Here is a 27411-nt window from a genome sequence, read left to right as displayed (position 1 = left end):
TTTTTTCTACTTTCTACTCTTATTCCTAAGAGATCAGTAATGTTTCTTTTTTAAAAAGTTTTACTAGTATCATGTATATGAATCTTATTATATCTTTACATACCCCCAATATGTACTTGACAAAACAAAGAAACAAATAAATAAATGAATTATTATGAACAAGTATAAAATTTCCAGGCTATGTCAATTATATCCAAGAGTCCAGAAGAATGTTGTGAATGTTATCGCGGAGACCCTATTATCTCTGATAATTCATAGAACATGGGTGTAGTACTAGAGACATAATGTATCTTGACTTCAACAAAGCATTTGACAAAACTCTCCCATGAGAACCAAGTCAAAGATAGCAAAGGGTGGGCTGGACAATGCAATCATTAGACAAATGTAGAGCTGACTGAACAATTGCACCCACTGACTATATATCAATGACTCTGTCAAGTGGGAGGAGGTGATAAATGGCACATTGCAATACTTCTCTATGCCCTGTGCTATCCTATGTATTTATAAATTACTTGGATGAGAGCTTTTAGAATAGGGCTATATGTTTAATGAAGGGAAAGGATGAGGAGGGAGGGTAGCAAGTACTTGAGAAAACAACATCAAATTGCAGGAAGACCTTGAAAAGCAGGAGCAGTGAGTGAAAATCAGCATGATAAATGTCATCATGGGTTAATATGCAAAGTACTGCATGTAGTTAAAGAAAAACCAAACACATGGGTTTAAGATATAGCCAGGGGTGGGCTGCTGCCCGGATGGGAGGGAACACAGTGGGGTAGTGAAAATGGAGCTGCACCCCAGAGCACCCAATTTGCACTGAAAGATGTTGAAAGAGTCTTTGGAGAGGGGCTCCGAGTCTTCGGAGAGGGGCGGCATACAAGTCTAATAAATTATTATTATTATTATTATTATTATTATTATTATTATTATTATTAAATTCAGAGCGTCCTGCATAAGCCACGCCCACAGTGTGGTAGTAAAATTTTTGGTAGCCCTTCACTGGATATAGGGGCGTAGTGCCCAGCAGTACAAGTGAAAAGATCTGAGTATCCTAGTAGATTGCACACTAAACACTTCGGAGAGGGGCGGCATACAAATCTAAGTAATAAATAAATAAATAATAAATAAAATAAACATGAGTCAACAGCTATAGCTGCATCAATAGTAGTATCATTTGCTTCTCTCCATTCTATGATTCTCTCATCACATCTAAAATATTACTTCTTGTCCTGGGGACTTGGTTTGGAAAGAACATTGACTAACTTGACATCACCTATATCCAGAAGTTAGCAACCAAGATAAAGATCCTGAAAGGGGAAAAATTACAGACACAGTTAGAAGTGTTAGAAGCGATATGTCTAACCTAGTTAGGGATCCTTCCTTCTCTTCCCTCCCTCCCTCAATTAAAAGAGTTTAGCCCAGACATTTCTGTTTATTTTGTATGTATTATTAAAAGATTGAGATATAATTATTGCCTTACCTGTATATGACATGTGGTACATCTGCTTTTTTCTGATTTGACATTAAAAACAATTGTTTAATATTTTCCTTAATTTTCTAGCTGCAATCTCAGATGCCACCATTAAGACTGACCTCTAGGGCTTTTCAATGAGACTCCCCATCCCTTGTGTCACATATTTATTTCTATTAAGAATACCTACAGTGATATTAGCTAAATGTCATCTGCTTAGAGTTAAATGTTTATGATAGATTTTCCAGGATACATCTCTCCCCCACCCACCCAAAAATAGTGAGATAGTATTTCTGGAAGTTATGCGAAACCTGCTTTTCACTGACATTTCCATATATTTGCCCACAAGTTCAAATAACTACAACTTATAGAAACAATTAACCATCAGAACGTATCCAGCGCCTTGACAATTTCTTTTTTATGGCTCCATGAACTCTTTTGGCTTCACATTATGACTTCCTTCCTGGTTCATTTTCCTCCTATGCCTTTTTTTTTTGCCCAAAATCAATTGTTTGGTCCAAATTCAGTGTTCCTCAACTGAAAAATGGAAGTATTTACTGGTTGGATGCCAATAACCACAGGAAAAAAATTAAGCAACAGTCCTAGTTCATTGGTTAAATTTGATTATGGTATTCATGATCTCTGATAAACATCTATTATTAGGCTTTAAAATGTGGTTTTTTAAAAAAAAAAATCCTTGCATGCTGCCCAGCATCTTTGACAAGCAGGCAGGTCTGTAAACTTTCATTATGTATAAATAAATGCATACAGCCCAGTGTTTGCAATGAAGTTGGTGCAAGACAGGAAACTAATAAAAGGTAATGTGAAAAGCAAAGAACCAGAATCCTTGCTATCCAGATAGCAAAAGCATTTGGAACCAGCATGGCAGAGAGCAGGGGCATCCCAGGATGGGTCATCAATGTCTAAATAGTGGGTGTCACTGAGCAATTGGGGCCATTTCTTTCTTTCTCTTTCTCTTTCTTTTCTCTTTCTTTCTTTTTTCCTTCCTTCCTTCCTTCCTTTTATATGCCACCCCTGTCCAAGGACTTGGGATGGCTTACAACATACAAAACAATGTGAACATCCTAATCCAATTAATTTTAAACTAGTTAATCTAAAAAGCCCAGTAACATTAAAAACCAATCATTGCTATTCACACAAAACACATACATTTACATTAATCAGCCAGGAGGCTACAGTCAAATGGCCCCAGGCCTGGTGGTATAGATGAGTCTTGAGACTCTTGCAAAAGGCAAGGAAGGTGGGGGCATTGCGAATCTCTGGGTGAGCCCCCACAGAGAAGGCTCTTCTCCTAGGCCCCACCAAGTGACATTGTCTAGTTGACGGGACTTTAACATGTACTACATGCATTGCTTGCATTTAAAAGGGGGGAGGCTTTGATTTTCCAATTGCACCTACTGGTTTGGCATGACCTTCCCTGAAAGCACTTCTGGGTGGGAAGTCCCACCAACACTAGCAGAAAAACTACTCCTGAAGAAGAAATAAAGATGGATGAGGATCACTGCAAATAATTCAGCTGCCAGTGTAGAGGATGGAAAGCTAGAATATTTGTTTCAAAGAGAATCACCCCGTGAATTTGGCTAGAAGGTGAACTGCTGCAGAATCAAGGGAGAGGAGATGAAGATCTAGGGGCACAATCCAGAAAACGGGAGAAGGAAAATGAACAATATGCAATTATGCCCAAAAATAAATTGCCAAATTGCCATGGATGGAGGATGGGTTTGGGCTTGAGTTTGGGACGGAGTGGGTTTTAAAGGTTGTCTGCACCCTTTAGAGCTCTCTACTGGTGGAAGGCTTGGCAGCAGGGGGAGGAGGGAGGAGACCCTAATTCCGTAAGAGCTTGCTAAGTCTTTGCTCCGGCGAATCCAGGACACAATAATACAGTAATTCAAATGCATTTAAACCGCTGCAGTTATCCAGGCAGGAACTAACAGCAACAGTTAGCAAAGAAGGATGGGCAGTTCCCATTTCAAAACCAGACTTTCGGTCCGAACGAAGTGGCTCCACATAAGCAGCATCCCTCAGGAAAGCGGTCCAGATGTTATCTACCTCCTTCCAAAGAATGCCTCCAGATGTGAGCTACCACCCACCCCCGCAATAAGCAGCTCTTGTTGTGGGGAAGGTTAGAAAGAAGGAATCTCGTGACCATCTTGCGGCAACCACTCCGAAGTAGGTATCCGTCCAGCGCCAAACCTTTTGGCGTGGGGAGGGTTGCTTGCAACTGTCCATCCTGCTTGCGGATCAAGGCGAGGAAGACGTCCCCACTCCCCAAAGCTCCATTTGCTGTCTTCCTTCCAGTCTCATTCCAAGACTTCCTGGATCTTCTTGACTGAAATCCCCGCTCTTCGGCCAGTCGGATCAGACTCCGGAGCAGCGACGGTCCTCGTTTTTCTTCCTTTCTTGCCTCGGCCGGACTTAGCGGCTTCGAAGCCTTCCGCAGCGCCCTCGTCCACCACACGTCAGAAAGAGGCGGACAGAAGAAGCGGGGGGGGGGGAGAAACTACAGTTCCCAGCGCCCCAGGCTGGGCAGCCGCAGTGCGAACCGTTACCCCCCCCCCCCCCCTCCGCCTGGTGTTAAGAGAAGCGCAGAGAATCCGAGCTGGCGCCGATGAGAAAGAGAGGAAGAGCAGGGATCGGAGCGCAGCGCTGCACGAGCGGCCCGGTATAGGCCAGGCGGGAGCGCGGAAAGGCTTCGGGGCCGATCGGGGCGTGCTCGCTCCGCGGCGGCTGCGCTTATTGAGAAAGAGAGAGAAAGTGACGCCGCTGCGCACCGAGAGGATGCAAGAGGCTGCGCTGTTGCTGGCCGGCGGCTGCCCGCCTCCTTTCCCGCCGTTGCTGCAGTGCTAGAGTCCTCCTTCGCTTTCTACCCTGCAAGAAGAAGGGGCCATGTAACCGCCTTCCTCCGCCTCTCCCAGCTCGGGATAACTAGCGATCCTCCCGCCTTCTTCTTCGTTCCGCTGCGCTCTCCGGCCAAGGGCGCAACCATGAAGAAGCAATTCAACCGCATGCGGCAGCTGGCCAACCAGACAGTAGGCAGGTAAGGAGGTGGGGTGGCAGGGAGAGAAATGCCCCCTGGCTTCGGTTTGTGGCGCCCCTGGTGCACTGCGCCTGCGGGGAGAGGGGCTTCCGTGCAGGGCAAGGATTCTGCGGGGCGTGATGGTCATTGGACTTTGCTATGACCTCCGTTCCTCCCCCCCCCTTTGATTTTGCTACTTAGTCCCTTTGGGGTATCCTTTCCTTCGCATCAATTCTTCGCAAAGCGCAGCCTTGCCCCCAATTCTCGATCATGGCTGCTGCTGTTCTAACCAGCCTAGCATGTTCCAACTGGGACACCCAGGTGTCTAATGGCCTCAAGTGATAGCCAGCTCCATCTATTTCAGGAAGCCTTACTTGCCTAGTCTTTTCTGCCCCAGTCTTTGGCCTCTTGCATTGGCTTGCTTGTCAACAACTGCCGACAAGTCAACACCAATTAAACAAACTCTTTATTCAAAGGAATATTTAGCCTAAGCTTCGAGTTAGGCAGTCCCTGAACCTGTGCCTCACAATTTTGCAACATCTAGAGATGCTCTGAGTTGCCCTTTGTGGTGGTGGGGGGGGGGGGAGAGAAAAGCAATTTTGACTTGTAGTAACATAGTTCCTCCCCCTCCTCCCCCCCAAGTGGTTTTTGAAATGGTTGGGTCAATTCACCAGGTCTTTCATTGAATGAGACTGTTTACATCACTGTGAAAAGGGTGGGGAAATGTGAAATGCTAATTCGGTCTGGGTGTTGTTGTTGTTTTTTAATATGCAGAGATAAAGTCTGCAGGATTTGGGGAGGAGAGTTGTTTTATTCTTGATTTGCTTCCTGTGCAGCTGCCAGGTTGACTTTTAGAAATAGCCATCACAGAACCCCTTTCCAGCAATTGGTACCTTGCTTTGGGGGCATTGGCACTGCAAGATTCTTTTTTAGCTGCTATTGTGGCTGCCAGAATTAGACTCTGGTGGGAGAAAAGCCAGGCAGGCTCTGATGTGCTGGCTTGGCTTGAGTCCAAAGTCTGGACTTGGCTTAGTGTGATTTCTCCTGCCAAACCTTTGAGAATTAGCCTATAATCTTTACAGAAATGAACCCCTCTGCCCTCTCACCCAAGAGGGATGAAGAAGATGAAGAGTCTATTAGGATAGGGTGGAGCTGAACAGTGATTAGAGGATGTTGTTACTGGGGAAAAAATACATTGGACAGTCTCTCTGGGCTTCCTATAAATTTTGCAGGCAGGTCTTAATGGTAGAAATCACAGAAAGATCATAACACTTTTGCTTGCATTTAGCTGTCCAGATGGACAAGCCATCATTTATTCATGTTAGTCTATCAGACAGATAGGCTTCCATTTTTACATTCCTGATTCCTCCTGGTAGCAGCTGGAAACCATCTTTATATTCCTTGTCTGAACAGATGACAATGAATGATGCTGTTTCTTGAAAGCTTGAGCAAAGGGCTACTGGAGCAGTTCTGTCTGCCCACAGCTTGCAGGATTAAGGATGCTTTTAGCCCTTCTTCCTTTGATAAACATAGATGGCCATTTTGCTGGGTGTGGTTTTTTTTTTGTTTTTTTTTTAAAAGCTGGTGCAAACTCAGGATTCTAAGCACACATCAAGTCTTAGTTTTAATTGCAATCCCAGGAATGGCCCTGCTGTGTAGCTAGCTTTTGATCCATATGCCATTCCTCTATATGCACCCCAATGAACATTTCATTTCAGACCAGAGGGAAATTATGTTGTCCCTGCAATAAAAGAGTGGGATGTGCTTATTTTCCATTCTTAACAGTCCATTTGCTTAAGATCCCCTTTCTGGAAGGGTCATTTGGCTCTGAAAGCAGATAGCTATTAAAGCAAGGGCATAAGTGTGTTTTGATGGGGTGAGGAATGGAGGGAAGTAGAGCTGCTGCTGTTGGTAGGTCTGGTATATAGGAATAATAGCAACTAATTTGCTGAACAAATGACCTAGATTAGATACCATGGTAGGAGATGACTTGATTAGGGAGAGGACTGATGGGAACAGCATGGCAACTGTATAATACCGAGAGATAGGTGGAACCATGTAATGTTACTATTTAATCCATGTTGCTTGGCTTACAAATCAAGATACCTCTAGAGCAATTCTGGAACTTCAGGAATTCTGTCATAAATCAGAATTTTTCTAATTTATAGGTTACAGCAATCACATATTAATGTTCTAACTTTCATGTTAATTACAAACACATGTAAAGACATGTATGTCAGGTACTTTAGAAAACCATATGATAGTTTTCTAAAGTACCTGGCCTTTGCCTGATTTTTCAAAATGAGCAGCTGTTTTAGATATATTTAGATTAGCAGCAATCAGTTGCAGTGATGAAAGTATGTGCAGAACCTGTGTGTATTTTGGTTCTCCCTTGTGTGTTAACCAGCTTTCTAAAAGCCCCAGTGGTTGAGGTGACAGGAAAAGTCTTATTTGAAAAGAATGGATGTAACCTAGCATCCTGGTTTAGTTATTTCTGGATGTAACCTAGCATCCTGGTTCAGTTATTTCTGGTTCAGAATTGTTCTGCAGATCTTTTAAAACCAAAACATAGATTTAGAATAAATGGAGTTTGGAATTTGTTTTCTTAATTGTGCACTTGAAAAAATAAATGCCTAGGGTTTCCAGAATTATGCTTTCCTGAAAATATTTTTGTTTCAGAATTACTGAAATTGCCAGGGAATCTTGCTTTGATTCTTGGCTTCTAACCTCATAATAACCTCACTGGTTATTATGAGAACACAGATCTTTGCAGTTCCAGCTAGTCTTTTCAGATTGTAACAACTTATTAATATACAGTAATCACAAATGAAGAAATAGAAATTATTGCATATAAATATCTGTTGCTTTTCTTTGAATACATTTTTAGAATACTATTAGTTTTTAGATATGATTCCTTATCTTCCACCAGGGACTGTACTGCCCCCTAGTTACATTATCTGAAATCCATGAGATTTAGATTTGTTTTTCTATGGAGTAGGAGGATGTATGGTAGATAACCTTGTGCCCTGCTGTCTGTGATGCATATATACTGTATTATAAAGCAAATGATATGACACAAAAACACTTAGTTAATGCTCAGAAAAGAATGGGAAATATTAGGGAGGGGCAAGATTGTTGAAGAGTGGGCACTGGTAGCACTGATGACAAACATAGATCAAATTTTGGGTAATTCTGGTTGTAAGTGGCTTAAGTTTTCATATGTTCTTCATGATATATAAGTAAGATGCCTGGCCATGAAAAGACAAGCATTCTTTCCATCATATTTTGAAACTAGGAAAATCTGCAAGACAGGAGTTTAGTATGGTGACAACAAGGTCTTTACCTTTGATATGTCTCTAAATGGGTCACATCTCTGTGGTCTGGATTTCCTAGAAATCTTTGGTTAACACGTTAGAAAATCACATTTATGTTGTCTACAGCTTATTAGATGTGTTGTAATAGCCTGCTAATACAGATACAAATGCTTACCTTCAGAAGTTGTGGGTGTATAGGCCTCCTGTTTGAGCAGAGGGATAGACTAGAAAACCACCAAAGTCCTTTTGGTGCCCAGTGGCACAGTGGTTAGAGTGCAGTATTGCAAACTGAAAACTGCTGATCACCGGCTGCCGGCAGTTGGGCAGATTGAATCTCAGTAGGCTCAAGGTTGACTCAGCCTTCCATCCTTCCAAGATGGATAAAATCAGGACCCAGATTGTTGGGGCCAGTATGGTTACTTTCTATAAAACGCTTAAGGAGGGCTATAAAACACTGTGAAGCAGTATATAAATCTAAATGCTATTGCTATTTCCAACTCTGTTATTCTGTTATATTCTGAAACATCTATGTTTTATTAACCATTTGGAATTAAGTTGTGGCTTAAGTTCTCCGGAGAATTCAGGTAAGATTTATTCCATTTAGAGGCACTGATAACAATAGCAGTAGCACTTAAACTTATATACAGCTTCACAGTGCCCTCTCTAAGTGGTTTTACAGAGTCTGCATATTTTCCTCAACAATCTGAGTTTTCATTTTACCGACCTCAGAAGGATGGCAGGCAGAGTCAACCTTTAGTCAGTTTGGATTGAACTCCAAATTGAGTTAGCCTGCAGTACTGCATTCTAACCACTGCACCACCACTACTACTCCTTTGATTCAGCAAAGGTCATGTAGTTTGGCTCCTGCAGATGTAACGGTTGATAATTGATTTCTTTTTCCTCTGCTTGTTTCTAAAATGAATTCCTGTCTGTTATTTTAGATGGTTGATTGATGGTTAAGGCACACTACTAGACCATTCATTCATTGTGATTTGGCATGGAAAGAGCCTTAATCGCCATGACTTGTATTAAAAGAGATAAGAACCATGTCCCTGTTTATTTTTCTTGGTTTTTCTTTGGTTTTATGGGTGGCTCTGTGGATTGTATCCTTCTCCTGCATCTAGGGGCCCACTTAGGATAACTTTTATGAAATGGATATGATTAAACATAGCATCTTCAATTCAGATGCTGTTGTTTTTCAATCCTAAATCTTTTGGGACTCAAACAATTTTTTTAAAAAGCCCCCTGCCACATCAGTTTGAGAGTCAGATGAACTTTGAGAGGTTGGGGCTTTGGAAGCATTGGAATGCCCTTCCAAGTGAGATGCATCCAGTGTAACTATTTTTCCTTATCCTTGCTGACTTAAAACAATTTTCTCAGTGTGACATTTTAATTGCTATGGGCTTTTTTTTCTCAACCAACTTGTCTTCTGTTCCATTTTATGTTATTGGTTGTTGCTCTGTTTGTCTAAATTGGATTCCAGAAGGGAGACAGAGGGGAAGAGGTGTATCTCTTCCTGCAGCTTCCCTATTTGAATAGTATCTGCTGCTATCTGTGGCTGGATCCGGAATATTATTTGGTGTAGCCAATTGCAAATTTATTGGAGGCAGCAGACTTGTTAAACCTAAGATTTTCTTCTGAGACAGCCTACAACTATGTTCTTTCTGCGATTCAGAGAAGTTGCTAGGTCCATAGGTTGGGGAGTATCTAGCTGCTGGAACTATATTTACAGGATGAAACAGCATTTAGGGAGAAGAAGAGCTAAAGAAGGTCTGTGAGATGAAAAATCTGAGTCACACTAATGCTAGCCTTTTGTTGTTAGCCTTGCAGTGTACATTTATAAACCATGAAGGGAGGAAAGCACAAAACGAAAGTAATAAAGTATAAGAGATATTTCAACGAAACAGTTGAATATTAGATTTCAAACCAGATTATTTAGTTTAGGATTCTCCTTAGTCATAGAAACATAGAAACATAGAAGTCTGACGGCAGAAAAAGACCTCATGGTCCATCTAGTCTGCCCTTATACTATTTTCTGTATTTTATCTTAGGATGGATATATGTTTATCCCAGGCATGTTTAAATTCAGTTACTGTGGATTTATCTACCACATCTGCTGGAAGTTTGTTCCAAGGATCTACTACTCTTTCAGTAAAATAATATTTTCTCATGTTGCTTTTGATCTTTCCCCCAACTAACTTCAGATTGTGTCCCCTTGTTCTTGTGTTCACTTTCCTATTAAAAACACTTCCCTCCTGGACCTTATTTAACCCTTTAATATATTTAAATGTTTCGATCATGTCCCCCCTTTTCCTTCTGTCCTCCAGCGTCATTGAATACAATCCCATCTTGTTATAGGTCATTTGCAAATTTTGGTGTTGTGGTTAGCAGTGTATATATCTTTTTTTGTCTCCTGTGCTTTGAAGTGCAGAGACAAAGTATGTGCCAGCAGTAAGTGGAATAATTATTTTATTCATTTTCATATCTCTGTATTTCTTTATGGGCAAATAACTTGGAGCAGGGATTTTAAAAATTCCCTATCATGGATAATGGATATACTTAAAATTAAAATAAATAGAAGACCAGAAGCGTTCCTCTTAGTAATTATAGATCAGAAATTAGACAAAGATAAGTATTATTTAATGATACATATACTGACAGCAGCCAGAATGGCGGTGGCTCAATGTTGGAAGCAGCCTAATCTACCGGATGATTCACTGATCCTTAAAAAAATCATGGGCTGTGCAGAGGCAGATGCATTAACACTTAAATTAAGAAATAAAGAAGATTCCGTTTATTATCAAATTTGGAACTCTTTCTATGACTGGTTTAAGAGAAGAAAAGAAAGTTCAAATTAAAATATGATAATCATAATTGGTTTAGATTTTTGGTATAACAAACTTGGTATGATATGTGTGCAATATACATATAAAAATAAAGATCTTTAGGGAGCTAAATATCTAACAAAGGGTACACATAGAAAATAATCTATTATAGATAAAATTTGGACAATCAAAGTGATTAATAGTGATACCAGATGTACTTGCCAGAATATAAAGACATTTAATAACAGAAGAAGTTATATTTTCCCTCCTCTCATGATGATGTAAATTATACATTGATTGTTATTTGTAACGATGTTGTTGTTTTTGTTGTTGCTGTTGTTGTTTTGTTTTTGTGCTTTGCAAATGTTTGTCTATTATAAAAATATAAAAAATAAACCATAAGAAAACCATAAGAACCACTGGATTAAATGTTATTCCTCCTCTTTCCTGTTACCCTAAACTTTCCCTTTTACACAATATGCAGGAAAAGGTTATGATGTGACCTTCAAAAGATCCTGATAATGGAGATTAAGGCAGAGGAGAGAGTGAAATTTATGAATTTATGGCCTTCCAAAAGGAAGGTGTGTTGGAAAGAAGGAAGTTAATCTTTTTGGAAGGCTAGAATTTTTTCCCCTACATCATACTAGTAGGAGAGAAAGTAGGGAACAATGGAGACATCTCTGTTGCATTTTCAATCTTTTCTGGGGATTACCCTGATTGGATCTTTACTCAACTCTGAAATTTTTTAGTTGAATCAACTAAGAGGTGAAAAATGCAATAAACAGGATTCTGCTAAGCTGTCACCCTCTCTTGTGTGGAATTTGCCTTAAGCTTCAGTTCTATCGAAGAGGAAATATTGATGAGCATTAACATATAGTAGGTGATACGGTGCAGTACTTTATTGGTGCTCCTAAGGTGAGGAATTATTGTGATGACGGCCAAGGATTGTGTAGTCCTGTGGTGGATATGTGGATTTCTTAACTGAAAGTTCAATCAAACTGTGACCTATTTATACTACAGTGGTACCTCGAGATACGAGTTTAATTCGTTCCGGACCTGGGCTCTTTAAATCGAGCAGCTCTTATCTCGAACGACTTTTCCCCATAGGAATTAATGTAAATAATTTTAATTGGTTCCAGCCCTCAAAAAACTCACAAAGTTAGTCTAAATTATGCAGAAAGACATGTTTTTAATGAAGAAATGTACATGTACATATAAATGAATAATGAAGTTTCTTTCACTTAACTTGTAAACTTTCTTAAACTTTTAAATTTACATATGTTCAACTTCTCTGCCACCCAATCCTGTAGGACAGAGGTCCCCAACCCTTTTTGCACCAGGGACCGGCTTTAAGCGATCAAGAGAGGAATGGGTGAATGAATGGACGGAGGGTGGGAAGGAAGGAAGGAAAGAGGGAAGGGACAGGAACAGAGGAAGGAAGCAAGGAAACTTATGAAAGGGGAGAGTAAGAGAGGAATGAGTGAAGGGAGGGAGGGAGGGAAGAAGGTGGGAAGGAGAAAGAAAAGAAGAAATAGAGGAAGGGAAGGTAAAAGAGAGAAAGAAAAAGAGCAAGAAAGAAATAAAGAAAGAAAGAAAGGGGGAAGGGACAGGAACAGAGGAAGGAAGCAAGGAAACTTATGAAAGGGGAGAGTAAGAGAGGAATGAGTGAAAGGAGGGAGGGAGGGAAGAAGGTGGGAAGGAGAAAGAAAAGAAGAAATAGAGGAAGGGAAGGTAAAAGAGAGAAAGAAAAAGAGCAAGAAAGAAAGCTGCAAGCACCCCCCCGAGCCCCCCAGGCCGGCTGCAACCTTTTAAAACACGCGCGCCGCTTCGCAGCTGTCTCCTGAAGCCGAACGCGGAAGTTAGCGTTTGGCTTCAGGAGACAGCTCCTTGGCGCTTGTATCTCGAATTTGGGCTTGTAAGTAGAACAAAAATATCTCTCCCCTCCCAGCTCTTATCTCGAGTTGCTCTTAAGTAGAGCAGCTCTTATGTCGGGGTTCCACTGTATATGTGAAGCCTTATAGCTGAACTAACCATAATTTATTGAAAAAGTCATTATTTGTTGTGTTTATATAACTTACTAAGTCAGAAACCAAGATTTCTAACCATTCCAGCTAGTTTTTATTTGGCTTAAAATAATGTTTAAACCTGGTTTATTTCTGCACTTAGCCCAGAAGAGCCCAGAAGCCCAATTCAAGAGTGGAGGGAAGAAAAGGGAAACAATTGTGTTGTAACATTGTACCACTACAACACAAGCATTGTTCTGTCTTGTCTAGTTGTAATTGAGAGGTTAGAGATTGTGAGTTTGTTGTTCAGACCACTTGCAGGGATATTTAACATTATTGTTAGTCATTTTCAAGTATTTTTTTAAGCAGATCTCAATTTGTTTATTAAAGTAATGTTTGTTGTTAGCACTGGAGAATGGTGCATTTATTTATTTTGGTTGTTATTGGAGTTATCCTCTGCCTTTCTGTTTACAATGTATTTACTCTCAAGATAGCTTGCAACATTACAACTTATTTAGATACCGAGATGGGTGACACATATATTTATTGACAAATATATATCCATTTCCATAAAGGGCGTCTGTTTTCATATTTGTCATCTAGAGAAGCTGGCTTTTTGTTTTTCTTTCCAAACAGATAATCTTTCAAACAATCTTATTTAAAATCGCAACATCTTTTGGTCTCTTAAGTTCTAATTTATGAAGTATCAATATATATGTTGGCCAAGAAATTTTGTTAAGTTATTTTTATTTTGGTGTATAAATCTAGTGATTCCAGTTGGTAAACCATGATTGTGGTGGAATGAAATCAGCCATAAAGTACAATACATAGAATTATTCATCTTAAAAAAATAAAAAACTATGCTTATTTTAATTGGAAAGCTTACTCTCCATGATAACATCACAATCTGCTCCCCTGCTTAAATACAGCAATTCTCTTAAATCAACGTTGTCAAATTTGTGGCCCGCAGATCAGATGTGTCATGGGTTGGCCACATCCAAATAATGTCAATGTTATGTCGCACGTTTCACACTCATGTCTTAAATTCTGTTCAATAATTGACACATCTTACTACCTTCTGTTAATGGCAGTTCATCTCCTTTGTGCACCTTTTACATTGCAATTCTCTCCCCCCCACCACACCTTTTCATCTCATTTTAGACAGAAAATAGAAAGGGGAAGACTGAGTGGAAGCAAAGCTTTGGACATACAGTTATAGTTTCCAAGTTTCCTAGCTATAATTATTTTTCATTCTTAAAAAGACGTTCTTATGTTTCCATTAAAATAATATTCATCATCATCATCATCATCATCTAAAAATGAATTTAATTATTCCAGAGAAAAGAGAGACACATGAGACATGATATTTCACCAAATTTTCTTTTAATTATTTTAAAGTGTTTTGATGATGGCAAAATGTATCATTGCGTACTAATGATTGCATGAACTGAGTATGTTGCATTTGAATTTAAATATAAAAGGCAAACACTTTCTGCCTGGGGAAACACTGACATACTTACAGTGTGCTCGTACAAATTAGCAGCTGTTTGAGAGCAGCCTCTTAAGGAGTAAACAGGGAACCCCTCAGGGATGCTTGAAGGCAAAGAGAATTTCCCAGAAACTGTAGCAATAACCTCTCTGGATTTCAGAAAGACCTTTGTAATAATGAAGCTTAAAGGACTGAAAAACTGCAACCCAAATCATGTACCAGTTTATTCAGGACATTGTTCTGAATGTGATGGAATACATTTCTCTTTGCCCAAAGTTTTCTCTACATGTGCCTTTTTTGAACAAGATAGGCACATTGCACTTGGTCTGTTCTGCACCATTCAGGTAATGGGTATTTTGTGGTTGGTCGCTGTAAGTTTGTAGAAGTATCCACAAAGTAAGCTTGAACTCTCCCCTCTGGCCAAAAACTTTGGAATTCTCCATTTAAGACCAGTTGTCTTTCTCCTATTTATTAGTTTTAATCTCGCACCAGCCATTTCAGATCAGAACATACATTCTACATTCAATAGCTATCCTTGAAGGAATGTCTACAGACTGATTAATATAACTGAAGTTTGCAATAGAGTGCTATTGGGATTTTATAGTTAGATATTGTGTTAATGTGCTAGAAACCGTGGATCCAAAGTGGGTTTCTCTTGGTTCAGACTGGTTCTTAGAACTAGTAGAAGTGGCGGCAGGAGGCTCCGCCCACCCATGCAGGATGCATGCACGAATCAGTAGCAAATTAATTCAGAACCCACTGCGGCTGTGGATGTTTCATTACAACTGCTGTGGATTTTTTATTGTTTAATATTTTAGATTGTATTGTGGATGCTTATGTCTTGTGGTATTCCATGAGATATTTAATTATTCTGAAAACCACCATGAACCTCTTTGTATCTGACCGCACACTGGTCCAATAAACAAACTAGCCAACTCTCAACCCAATTGTGTGATGCCTGTCCAATAGGCTAGCTGATAGTTCATTAGTTCATTGCTAAATAAGATTGATCTGTTGACAAAAAGAGCTGCAGAAAGGAGAAAGGTCAAGCTGGTCATCCTTTATTCTGTATCTATTCCAAGTTGTACAAGGAGCAAAACCCAGTGGTACTCAGTGCTCCTTTGATCATTATTCCCCAAACTGGAAGATCTTATTTCATCCCATTTTCAGTGGGGGGAAAACCCTTGAAAACAATTAACTCATAAAATAAACTTAATATTCTTTTCCCCCACCTTCCTCAATGTCAGGGAAAATATCCCATTTCTGGTTTCATCCATGGGACCTCCTGCCCACTTGATATAATTGCTTCTTCACCTACTTTGGCTTGGTTGTGCAAAAATCATAAATCCTTCAAGAAATTTTATGGAGAACTGTACATAGGCTTCTCCTTACTTCCACATTTTCTATTTTCTCCTTGCTTCTTGCTGCTTTTTCCCATTGCTTCTTTCTTCTTGAGGGAAAAAAACCCTCAAGGTAAATTAGTTGCAAAATGAATTTTTAACTTAGAAGCATAAAAGGCCATCTGGAAAAATTTGGATGCAAAGGTAGTTTTGATTTCTTATCTTTGATTTCCTTCTTTTCTTGGTTCCCCATTTTGCTGACAGGTTCATACAGCTTTCTAATAATCTATACTGTCAGAATTAATTTAAAGTAACCCATCCCTGCACATGGCTCTAGGGAACCTAGAAGTGCTTTCTTGCCAATTGTGGTCTGCAGGAAGGCGCACAGAGAGGATTTTTTTAAAACCAAAAAAACCCCATCTCCTTTAATAATTGATTGGAATAAAACATGGTGGAAACCTTTTTAATTTTTTTAATGGTTTTAAAATATAACAAAGCAAAAATAAAAATATATGCATTGACAAAAGAAAAAAAAATCATTTTAATTATAAATAATTAAAATGCTACACATATTTTCTAATGCAATCCATTGAGTAAAACCCATTCATCTTTTCAATGTTGTAGTATCAGTCCTTTGGCCAGAGCAAAGGAACAGATAATCTATTTATGTTGTCTGGTTGTCAGATCCCAAATGCTAGTTCAAAAGAATATAGCCATCTAAAAATTTTAGCTTGTGTCGTACATTTATTTTTATATAATCCAATACTTTCTCCAAAAACACAAAGCATTGTAAACTATTATTTCCCACACTTTTGACTAATATCAAGTGATAGATAATGAACACCTTGTGTAAGGAACCTTGATTTGTGGGGAGTTGTGCAATTTTGGACTTGATAATGGTGGTACTAATATACACTGCAAAAGTGTGAAATTCTTAATAAATGTGAGGGAATCATCCATTGAAACTTATACAAAACATTCACTTTTGTGATCATATTGAATATTATATATTTAATTGGGTGATTCAGCAAGCTTTCTAAGAAATAGCTACTTTTAAAAAGGCAGACAAATTTTTCTGCTGAGTCAAAAGTCTGACTTCTATCATTCCAGTGGCTAGAAAAATAAAAACCCATTTTGTCTTCAGTGGGTGCTGCTATATCTGCTCCTAAATGTGGCTCTTGACAAGAAGCATCTCCAAATACTTTACTTTTGTAAGAGCCATGAATAAAAGGAATCATTGGTGAGGAAGCCCCCTGCCCTTACCATAATCCCTATTGGAGTAATTTTTTATCTATACATTTATTTATTCTGCAGTAGTTGTAAAATAATATCAATAAATACTCTGGTCAGTAAACAACAAAACAAATTTTGGGTCAAATTATGGTAGGATAATAATTTGTATGGCAATATACAAGGAAGGATAGAAGGGCCAAATGTACCTCCATGGTAACTTTTATGAAAAAGGGTTAGCCCATGATTAGTTAGTAGTTAGTAGTAGTTATTTAAATTTGTATGTTGCCCAACTCCCAAAGGACTCTGGGTGGCTGATCCCATGTACGAAAAAGTTGTGAGCCGCCCCGAGTCCAAGGAGAGGGGCAGCATATAAGTCAAATGAATGAATGAATAAATAATTCTCAAAAAGGAAAGAATTTCTAGCAGATGCAAAGTTTTGGTTTTGATGACGGACTCAATTTTTGGAAGGTGATACCTGAAGAATATATAATATGGGCTTCCTATAAAATTACATGCAAAAACTGACCGATTTTTATTATATAGTGCCATGATGACAAACCTATGGCAGAGATGTTGGAAGTAGCAAGCAGGGGCATCTCTCTCTGGGCATACCAGTTATTGCCCATTGCTCTTCCAGGTTCCAGCTCATACATGTGCGCTGGCGAGCTGGTCTTCACACATGCATGCACCCCACAAACTGGAAGGCTAGGTGACTGGTGTGTATGTGCATGCCGGAAACCAGAACCTTAGTTTCCAAGCATGCACATGTGCCGGGGAGCTGCTCTTCTGTTTTTTGGCACTCCTACACATGCGCCCCACACTCTTCTAGTTTCTGGTGCCTCACCACACACACACACACACACACACACACATGCTCCCATTTTGGCACTTGGTGCCGAAAATGTTTGCCAACACTGATATAGTGTTATTTAATGTCAATGACAGCTATTTATAAATTTATTCTTTATAGGACAGAATTTAAAAGATTTTAAGAAGCAATCAAAGGGAAGACTTCACTTTACATTTCTTATAGTCAAAACCAGCCTTCTTCAAATCTGATGCACTTCAAATGTAGGTTAAGCTTTATAGCATCAAGAACCCCATTCCCAACCCAGGCAGTTATATTCTGGAAGTTGCAAAACAATAATATTCTACTATAATAATAATTACAATAATGCATCAATCTTTGGTACAAGAAAGAAAGAAGATAAACTGAAGCAATAGTAGCAAGACTGGACGGATATAAACAAATGAATTTCAGGGTACTTGAGCATCATTTTAAATTTCATTAAAATATGAAATGTTTTCATTGAAAATATGCATTTTGAGAAATGGGAGAAATATGTGACCCTACCATGGAGTTGTGGTATAAAAGGCAAAAAGGAAGAGCATCCAATCTTAGTAAATCCTAAGAACTCAGGAAACATTCAGTTAAGAAAGCCAGAGAAACAGGGTAAAAGACAGGGATATTTGTCAGAGAAATGGCAGTCTCGAAAATGGATGCAGCAGGACATGGAAAACTAGTAAGGATTTGAAGAATGTAATGTGATGCTGTTCCATTCCTTACTCTTCAGAGTTAGTGCCTTCCTATACATTTAAAAGTAGGTAGAACTACTGCAATACATGTTCCATTTACCAATTCCATTTTATTAACCATAACCCCTATCAAACATATTTTGTTTTTTTGTGCATAGTTGTCACTTATGCCTGAATTTGCAACATGGTAGAACTGCTACTGTTGAAAAAATTCTGATACAATTATATAACCAATATTTCTGAAGGAGAAAACCCACATAACATAGAATGTGTTATATTTCTTGATCTGGTTTTCAGTGGAAGTATATTTTAATTTTTCCCCTTGTACCCAAAATTATCCTAAAGGGAGTGTATATGATAAGAATCCCTAGCAAAATGTATAACCATCTTTTTTTGTTACTTTTCCTGAAATTTTTCAGAATCAATGGAAGAAAGGGCTGTAGGTAGTCCATGGTCATGTTTCACAATCCTTATTGAAGTTTGAGAAAAATATATTTCTATAAAAATGGATATGTCAGAACCCTTTTTTTGCATATGAGTGACCTGTACTTCAGAAACACATGCCCAAGTATGATGGCTATCTTTGTTAACAAATTATTGTACCTTTGTATATTGCAGCAGAGGCTATATAGATTTTCCATTTTCCAGGATTTAATGGAAGAATTTAGGGATTATTTTGGAAAAAAAAGCATATTGTTGTATAGCAGGGCTAAACTGATCTTCAAAGGGGTGCTTCGTTTCAGTCAAGATTGGAGTGAAACATTTTCTGTCACAAGCAATGTGCTGCTGCATGAAGTGATGTGTTTGTGTATGGGTCCATTCTCAACAATGGAAATTCAGTGATTGTGGACCAAACACACACTAATTCACAAAGCTTTTTGTAGGTGAGTTGGACTGTTGGAGACCATTTTGACTTCAAAAAAGTCAACACTCTGCTATATTACATTTCATACCTGCAATTTATTCATGGCACACTCAGGGGCAGTTTCTTTTTTGAGGCAGTTTCTCAATGGGTAGGTTCCTTCAGGCAAGGGGATTTACAGCTTGCAACATTTTAACTAGGTGATAATTGTTCTTGGCTGAACACCCAGACATCTTATTAAAGCTATTCCTTTCCCTGCTGGGGGGGAGGGGCTTAGGATTTGCTGTTTCTTAGCTCACCTGAGGCAGCAATCCTTTCTTCCGTGGGAATCAGCTGAGCTAATAACAGTATATAGGAGATAGAAACATAGAAACATAGAAGACTGATGGCAGAAAAAGACCTCATGGTCCATGTATAAGTCTGCCCTTATACTATTTCCTGTATTTTATCTTACAATGGATATATGTTTATCCCAGGCATGTTTAAATTCAGTTACTGTGGATTTACCAACCACGTCTGCTGGAAGTTTGTTCCAAGATGCGAGAGGAGGGGGAGGACAGATGGATGGAGCTAATCAAACTTTTCCCTACAGGTTCTCCAAACCAATCAAATTTTTTCCTACCTGGAGGTCAGAATTGATCTCAACCAGTAGCATTTCACCCTGTACCAGATATAAAGTATATTTGGCATAGACTGACAAGATATTAGTATACAGTAACTATCTCTGATCAGAAATAATTGTAGTTGATATATCAGACTTTAGCAAAAAGATACCTGAGACAACTTAGTTCCCTAGAGATACAGTTAAATGTCTAGGAAATTCTCTTACTCCCTTATTTTTTAGAGCGTATGGGTACATGCCAAATGCATTGTTAGCAATATTCTGTTACATCAGAGTAAAGCTTCAATTTACTGAGACTTATGCTGCTCACCTAAGCCGTTCCGAGTCTCCAGAGGGGGCATACAAATCTAATAAATTAAATTAAATTAAAATCAGAAAAGAAAGGCATCCTTCAGTGCCATCAGGTATGCCCAACTCCCAAGCACAGATGACTTCAGTGAATCAGAAAGTATTGCATACTTTATAAACAATATAAAATTAAGATCTTGAAATAGTTATGAGTTCTATCTTAATACCTGGAATCAGAAAGATTGTAATAAAAAGGACTTAAATGGCAGTGACTATTACCCACAGTATATGTGTGTTTCTAGAATATTGGAGGAGGGAGTGTTAAAGACATAAATTATAAATGTGATTTTAACAGAAACATTCTGATCTTTCTTGATCTTGACCCAATCTATGGTTGTGTTGGGTTTAGTGGGGACGGGGTCATTTGATATAGACCCATATTCATATTATGATCCACCAAGACAGCCAGATTATTTTTTCATGTGCTGCTACCAATATTATCTCTATATATATGCTATGTATATGCTTTTGATTTTTCCACTCGTATGAAGGACCTTGCAATTGACCTTGCTGCAATCCTTTTTGCTGGGTTTTGTCCATTGTTCCAGGTGACAGCATTACCCTGCATCTTGGTATGGTTTTATAAAATGTTTGTTATCTTCTTTATTCTTTTGTCCTCTGCCAATTTAATATGTTTAACCCCTCGTTGAAATACTTCATAAAACTGTTAAACAATGCAGAGCCTAAATTGGAATCCTATTATCTCCTTCCAACTTGCTGAAGAGTCTTAGATGAACTTTTTTCAATTAGTTCTGCATCCATTTAATGATAGCAAAATCTATTTACATTTTGCCAATTTCTGTGCTAGTATTAAATCTCCCTTAATACTGAAAAACAATAAGTTGAAGTGAGAATACAAGCATTCTATTATCTTGGCTTTCAAATGTGGAACCTATTTATTAGCAATTCAAAGCCATTAGATTCTGGCTTTCTTCCTCCCACACTTTTGGTATAATGAGAAGGATGCCAATTTTTTTCAGAGGGAGGGGCCAATCTGATTTGATTTTTATTTACATCGTTATTACTAGCCAGAGTATTAGCGTGAGAATCTTCTTCTTTAAAAAAATTAGGGTTATAATGCTGACAAATACTTTGCTGTAGTCAAGGGAAGGGAAGAAGGAAGGAAGGAAGGAAGGAAGGAAGGAAGGAAATGAAAAACCACTGAGAAAGGGCTGTAAAGCACTGCGAAGCTGTATATAAGTGCTACTGCTATTGTTATCAGTGCCTCTACTAAGGTAAATGGAATAAATATTACCTGAATTCTCCGGAGAACTTAAGCCACTGAATGGCTATAAAACATAGATGTTTCAGAATATAATAGAATAACAGAGTTAGAACAGCAATAGCAACAGCACTTAGACTTATTTCCGCTTTACCGTGTGTTACAGCCCTCTCTAAGCGGTTGACAGAGTCAGCATATTGCCCCCAACAATCTGAGATCTCATTTTACCAACCTCGGAAGGATGGAAGGCTGAGTCAACCTTGAGCCAGTGAGATTTGAATTGCCAAGTTGCAGGCAACTGGCAATTAGCAGAAGTAGCCTACAGTACTACACTCTAACCACTACATCACCATGGCTCTTCCAAATCTTCTGCCAAATCTTTGGTGGTCCATAGCATACTCACACAATAGCACAATCATACAATAGTGTCTTTACTGTTTCCCTTTGTATTTTTATCTAAACCAGTGGTTGTCAACCTTCCTAATTCCATGACACTTTAATATAGCTCCTCATGTTGTGGTGACCCCCAACCAATAAAATTATTATTATTATTATTATTGTTGTTGTTGTTGTTGTTGTTATTATTATTATTAATTAGATTTGTATGCCGCCCCTCTCCGAAGACTCATAAAATTATTAGGAAATCATAAAATTATTAGGAAACTCAGGTACTCTGATTTTATAACATCAAAATCAATTTATATATTTATATGATTTTTATCTTACATTTTATATATTTATAGATATTTTTAATGTTATTGTTTTTTATTGCTATTACGGCTATTTTATATTGTTATTAATTTAATTGATTTTTTAATATAACGGGGTTCTAAATTAATGGATGATTGGGATAAATATGCTTGTGGTTATGAGTGGAATGACTGGCATAATGATTGGGTTGGCGGGGGTGGGTGGGGTTATGGTATGGATGAGATGATTGATAGTAGTATGAATGATAGATTTGGCCCACCTGACGCCCGGGAGACAGGAGAGGAGGGGGCACCGATCTCTGGGGTGGCAGAGGGTCGGAATATCTCTGTGTTGCTGGGGAGAGGCAGATACGGCGGGGGTCACAGAGTTAGCCGTTCCAGGGGAACGAGGGACCGTTGCTTAATAACGGTCCCTTGTTCCGGCTCTGTGAACCCAATCTTGGGTACTGGTGATGAGTGTAACTCTGGCCCTGGGCTCAGGTTGCTGCTGCTCAACTCCAGGTCGGTGGTAAATAAAGCTCTCCTCATCCGGGACCTGATCCTGGATGAGGAGGCCGACCTGGCTTGTATTACTGAAACCTGGCTGGGCCCGGAGGGAGGTGTTCCCCTCTCTGAAATTTGCCCAGCCGGGTTTCAGATATGGCATCAACCTCGACCCCAGGGAAGGGGGGGAGGAGTGGCTATTGTTGCCAGGGAGAGCCTTTGCCTGCATAGACTCATTGCTCCGGAAATTGCGGGTTGCGAGTCTCTCTTGATGAGGTTGGACTTAGGGGTTCAGATGGGCTTATTTCTCACGTACCTGCCTCCCAGCTGCGTGTCAAAAGCCCTGCCTGTGCTACTCGAGGAAGTAGCCGGGTTGGCGGTGGAGTTCCCCGGACTTATTGTCCTGGGGGACTTCAATCTGCCGTCACTCGGCGAAACCTCTGAGTTGGCACAGGAGTTCATGGCCACCATGACAGCCATGGACCTGACTCAAGTAGTTCAGGGTCCGACTCACGAGGGAGGACACGCACCTGACATGGTATTCCTTTCTGAGCAACTGAGTAATGGTCTGAGACTAAGGGGCTTAGATGCGTTGCCTTTGTCATGGTCAGACCATTTCCTACTACGGCTTGACTTCCTGGCTCCAATCCTTCCCCGCAGGGAGGCGGAACCAATTAAGATGTTCCGCCCCAGACGCCTGATGGACCCTGAGGGCTTTCAGACGGCGCTTGGGGTTATACCAGAGGCACTTGTCCACAGTTCGGCAGAGTCTCTTGCGGAGGCCTGGAACAAGGCCGCAGCGGAGGCTCTTGACCGGATTGCGCCTTTGCGACCTCTCCGATGCGCTAGACCCCGTAGAGCTCCATGGTTCAACGAGGAGCTCCGGGAGTTGAAACGCCAGAAGAGACGTCTAGAGAAGCGATGGAGGAAGAGTAGGTCTGAATCCGACCGAACACTTGTAAGAGCTTTTATTAAGAATTACAAAGTGGCGCTCAAGGCGGCAAGATGCGCGTACCATGCCGCCTTGATTGCATCAGCGGAATCCCGCCCGGCCGCTCTGTTTAGGGTGACCCGCTCCCTTCTTAATCAGGGGGGAGTTGGGGAGCCCTTACAGAGTAGTGCCGAGGACTTTAACACGTTTTTCGCTGATAAAGTCGCTCGGATCCGAGCCGACCTCGACTCCAATTGTAAAACAGAGTCGACTGACAACGAGTCAGTCGAGGTGACTGGGGCACGTACTTGTCCACCTGTCTGGGAAGAGTTTGATCTGGTGACACCTGATGAAGTGGACAAGGCCATTGGAGCTGTGAGTTCCGCCACCTGTTTACTGGATCCGTGTCCCTCCTGGTTGGTTTCGGCCAGCAGGGAGGTGACACGGAGCTGGGCCCAGGAGATTACCAACGCTTCCTTGGGGAGGGGAGTTTTTCCATCACTCTATAAAGAAGCACTTGTGCGCCCCCTCCTCAAGAAGCCCTCCCTGGACCCAGCCGTACTTAACAACTATCGTCCAGTCTCCAACCTTCCCTTTATGGGGAAGGTTGTCGAGAAGGTGGTGGCACTCCAGCTCCAGCGGTCCTTGGAAGAAGCCGATTATCTAGGTCCCCAGCAGTCGGGTTTCAGGCCCGGTTACAGCACGGAAACCGCTTTGGTCGCGTTGATGGATGATCTCTGGCGGGCCAGGGACAGGGGTTTATCCTCTGTCCTGGTGCTCCTTGACCTCTCAGCGGCTTTCGATACCATCGACCATGGTATCCTTCTGCACCGGCTGGAGGGGCTGGGGGTGGGAGGCACTGTTCTTCAGTGGTTCTCCTCCTACCTCTCTGGCCGGTCGCAGTCGGTGTTAGTGGGGGGCCAGAGGTCGACTCCTAGGTTTCTCCCTTGTGGGGTGCCTCAGGGGTCGGTCCTCTCCCCCCTGCTATTCAACATCTACATGAAACCGCTGGGCGAGATCATCCAAGGACATGGGGTAAGGTATCATCAATATGCGGATGATACCCAGCTTTACATCTCCACCCCATGCCCAGTCAACGAAGCGGTGGAAGTGATGTGCCGGTGCCTGGAGGCTGTTGGGGCCTGGATGGGTGTCAACAGACTCAAGCTCAACCCGGATAAGACGGAGTGGCTGTGGGTTCTGCCTCCCAAGGACAATCCCATCTGTCCGTCCATCACCCTGGGGGGGGAATTGTTGACCCCCTCAGAGAGGGTCCGCAACTTGGGCGTCCTCCTCGATCCACAGCTCACATTAGAACAACATCTTTCAGCTGTGGCGAGGGGGGCGTTTGCCCAGGTTCGCCTGGTGCACCAGTTGCGGCCCTATCTGGACCGGGACTCATTGCTCACAGTCACTCATGCCCTCATCACCTCGAGGTTCGACTACTGTAATGCTCTCTACATGGGGCTACCTTTGAAAAGTGTTCGGAAACTTCAGATCGTGCAAAATGCAGCTGCGAGAGCAGTCATGGGCCTACCTAGGTATGCCCATGTTTCACCATCACTCCGCAGTCTGCATTGGCTGCCGATCAATTTCCGGTCACAATTCAAAGTGTTGGTTATGACCTTTAAAGCCCTTCATGGCATTGGACCAGAATATCTCCGAGACCGCCTCCTGCCGCACGAATCCCAGCGACCGATTAGGTCCCACAGAGTGGGCCTTCTCCGGGTCCCGTCAACTAAACAATGTCGGTTGGCGGGCCCCAGGGGAAGAGCCTTCTCTGTGGCGGCCCCGGCCCTCTGGAACCAACTCCCCCCGGAGATTAGAACTGCCCCTACTCTTCCTGCCTTCCGTAAACTCCTTAAAACCCACCTTTGCCGTCAGGCATGGGGGAACTGAAACATCTCCCCCTGGGCACGTTTAATTTATGCATGGTATGTCTGTGTGTATGACTGTTAGTATATGGGTTTTTTAAATATTTAAATATTTTAAATTTGTCTGATTGCTTATGATTTGTTTCTACATGTTGTGAGCCGCCCCGAGTCTTCGGAGAGGGGCGGCATACAAATCTAAGTAATAAATAAATAAATAAATAAATAAATAAATAAATAAATAAATAAATAAATAAATAAATAAATAAATACTAATTTACTGCCGGTTCATTTCTTCCTGTGCTGAGTGGCCCTGCCTTATGGTGGCAAATGTGCTTTACACATGTACGCATGCACAGTGCTGATTTTTTAAAACAAAATGCAAAAAAACCCTTCTAAAACAAGATGGTTACACGTGTTCAGTACAGACATTCAGCTTCTGCGCATGCTCAGAAGTTTCCATGGTACAGATTATTATTTTTTGCACTAGTCTATTTGCATGTGGGTGGACCTGTCTGGAGAAAGAGGAGTGGTGGTCTTAGGTGACCCCTGTGAAAGGGTCATTGCCCCCCCAAAGGGGTTGCAACCCACAGAGTTCTTGATAGGACCCTCCTGTTTAAATACCTTCATTTTAGTACACTTGGGCATTTTTAAAAAATTTAATACTATTAAGGGAGCTTAAATTGTATTTGTGTACAGAGGAGAAAATGAAAATTCAGGTACATTTATTGGATTCTAGGCTGCTCCCTCTGCTGCCTTTCTGTACAAAATAGCTTAAGAGCAATGGGAAAATTAAGCAGGTGTTTTCTTCTCAGGAGTTGTCTATCATCCTTAGATTCTGGTTGGACTTGTGAGAGCAATTATTTTCCTCTAACAGTATTATGCTGTTTCATAAAACAGTATGGAATCAGAGAGAGTTGTTATTCTTTTCAACTGATAATATTCTCAGGCAATAAGACCGGCTTTACAGAGAACAGAGTTCATTGAATAAAGTGGATTTTGAGTTAATATACCTAAGATTATTTTAAGAGAGATTCAGAATTGACCTACGTTGGCCTCTCCTAACGCAGTGTATCCTCATAGGCCATGAACTTTGGCCACGTTGACTAGGAATTACAGGAGAATCTGCTGATCTTCCCCTTTGGATAATAGAATACTGTATATGCTTGTGAAGCTTGAAAGAGAGATTGACTGATTTTTTGAAAAATCAGCTTAACTAAATTGGAGGAAGGGACAATTATGGTATAGGAAGATTTCATTTCATGACATTTTTTTTCAAATCCATGGCTATTTTTTTTTTCATTAGAAAATGGAAACACACATCAGGAATCTTTAGGACTTCAAAACCACAGTATGCAGTGAAGTAAATTTGGGGGTTAAATTTATAAGTGCCATGTCTGTTTGCCTGAGGTACTGGATATATGCCTTCTTGAAATGACATGGCTGCAACACAGTTAGTAATTAGAATAAAGCCACTTAAAATCAGTTCCAAGTCTTGTGGGATTCCTCTGTATATGGGTGTAGTCAGTCATCTGGCTGCCACAGGAACCAATGACTCCACCAACACTTCATTTGATGGCCATTGTGTTCTTGCCCCACTGAATTTTAATGTTGTTTAAAGATTACTTTAAATTAATAAATATGAAGTTACTGGAATACAGAGTAAAGTTCTAGCATCTTTTCGTCAAATAATATTGTAGGCCTCATAGAAATCCTATAGCAATTTCAGGAAACAAAATCAGTTTTTTCAGGTGATAATCTGGGAAAGAACTAGACAATTTTATTCTGTTTGTCTTGTAGTAAATAAGGGTTTTATTGATAGTGTTGAGCATGACAGGCATATTATGAATGAATGTATTCCTCCCCCTGCACCCCTCTGGCAGCCATTTTGGAAGAACTATTATCAATCTCCCTTTACAAAACTTTCAGAAACCAATGATCTACCTTTTCAGTAATGTCACTTTTTGTTCTGTATGGGCATTGATTTCCCTTCCCATGATCCCTAGAGTCCTTTATCTCTTCTCTGTTCACTCCTTTTCTATTTGCATGTCATGTTGCATTGTCTACAATTGACAAATAGATGGAGAACTATTTATTGCCTTCTTTATGAATTTGTT

At 40.5% G+C, this 27411-nt stretch overlaps 1 protein-coding gene across 13 annotated transcripts in view; it reads left to right on the top strand.

Annotated features, from left to right (window-relative positions):
• Positions 1 to 4090: 4090 nt before the first annotated feature.
• ARHGAP44 (Rho GTPase activating protein 44) overlaps positions 4091 to 27411 on the top strand; it is a 132226-nt gene continuing 108905 nt past the window's right edge. For 4 of the 13 annotated variants that reach the window (XM_070739711.1, XM_070739713.1, XM_070739708.1 and 1 more), the window contains exon 1: positions 4091 to 4526. In XM_070739711.1, coding sequence (XP_070595812.1) covers positions 4474 to 4526 — 53 coding nt within the window. In that variant the 5' untranslated portion in view covers positions 4091 to 4473. The remainder of the gene's footprint in view (positions 4527 to 27411) is intronic. The other 9 variants (XM_070739715.1, XM_070739707.1, XM_070739704.1 and 6 more) reach the window with 8 other exon arrangements.

This window comes from Erythrolamprus reginae, chromosome 2, assembly GCF_031021105.1.
Source record: "Erythrolamprus reginae isolate rEryReg1 chromosome 2, rEryReg1.hap1, whole genome shotgun sequence".
In the NCBI taxonomy this organism is placed as follows: Eukaryota; Metazoa; Chordata; class Lepidosauria; order Squamata; family Dipsadidae; genus Erythrolamprus; species Erythrolamprus reginae.
The sequence above is the reverse complement of the archived record's forward strand: the minus strand, read 5'-3'. Positions and strand labels throughout refer to the sequence as shown.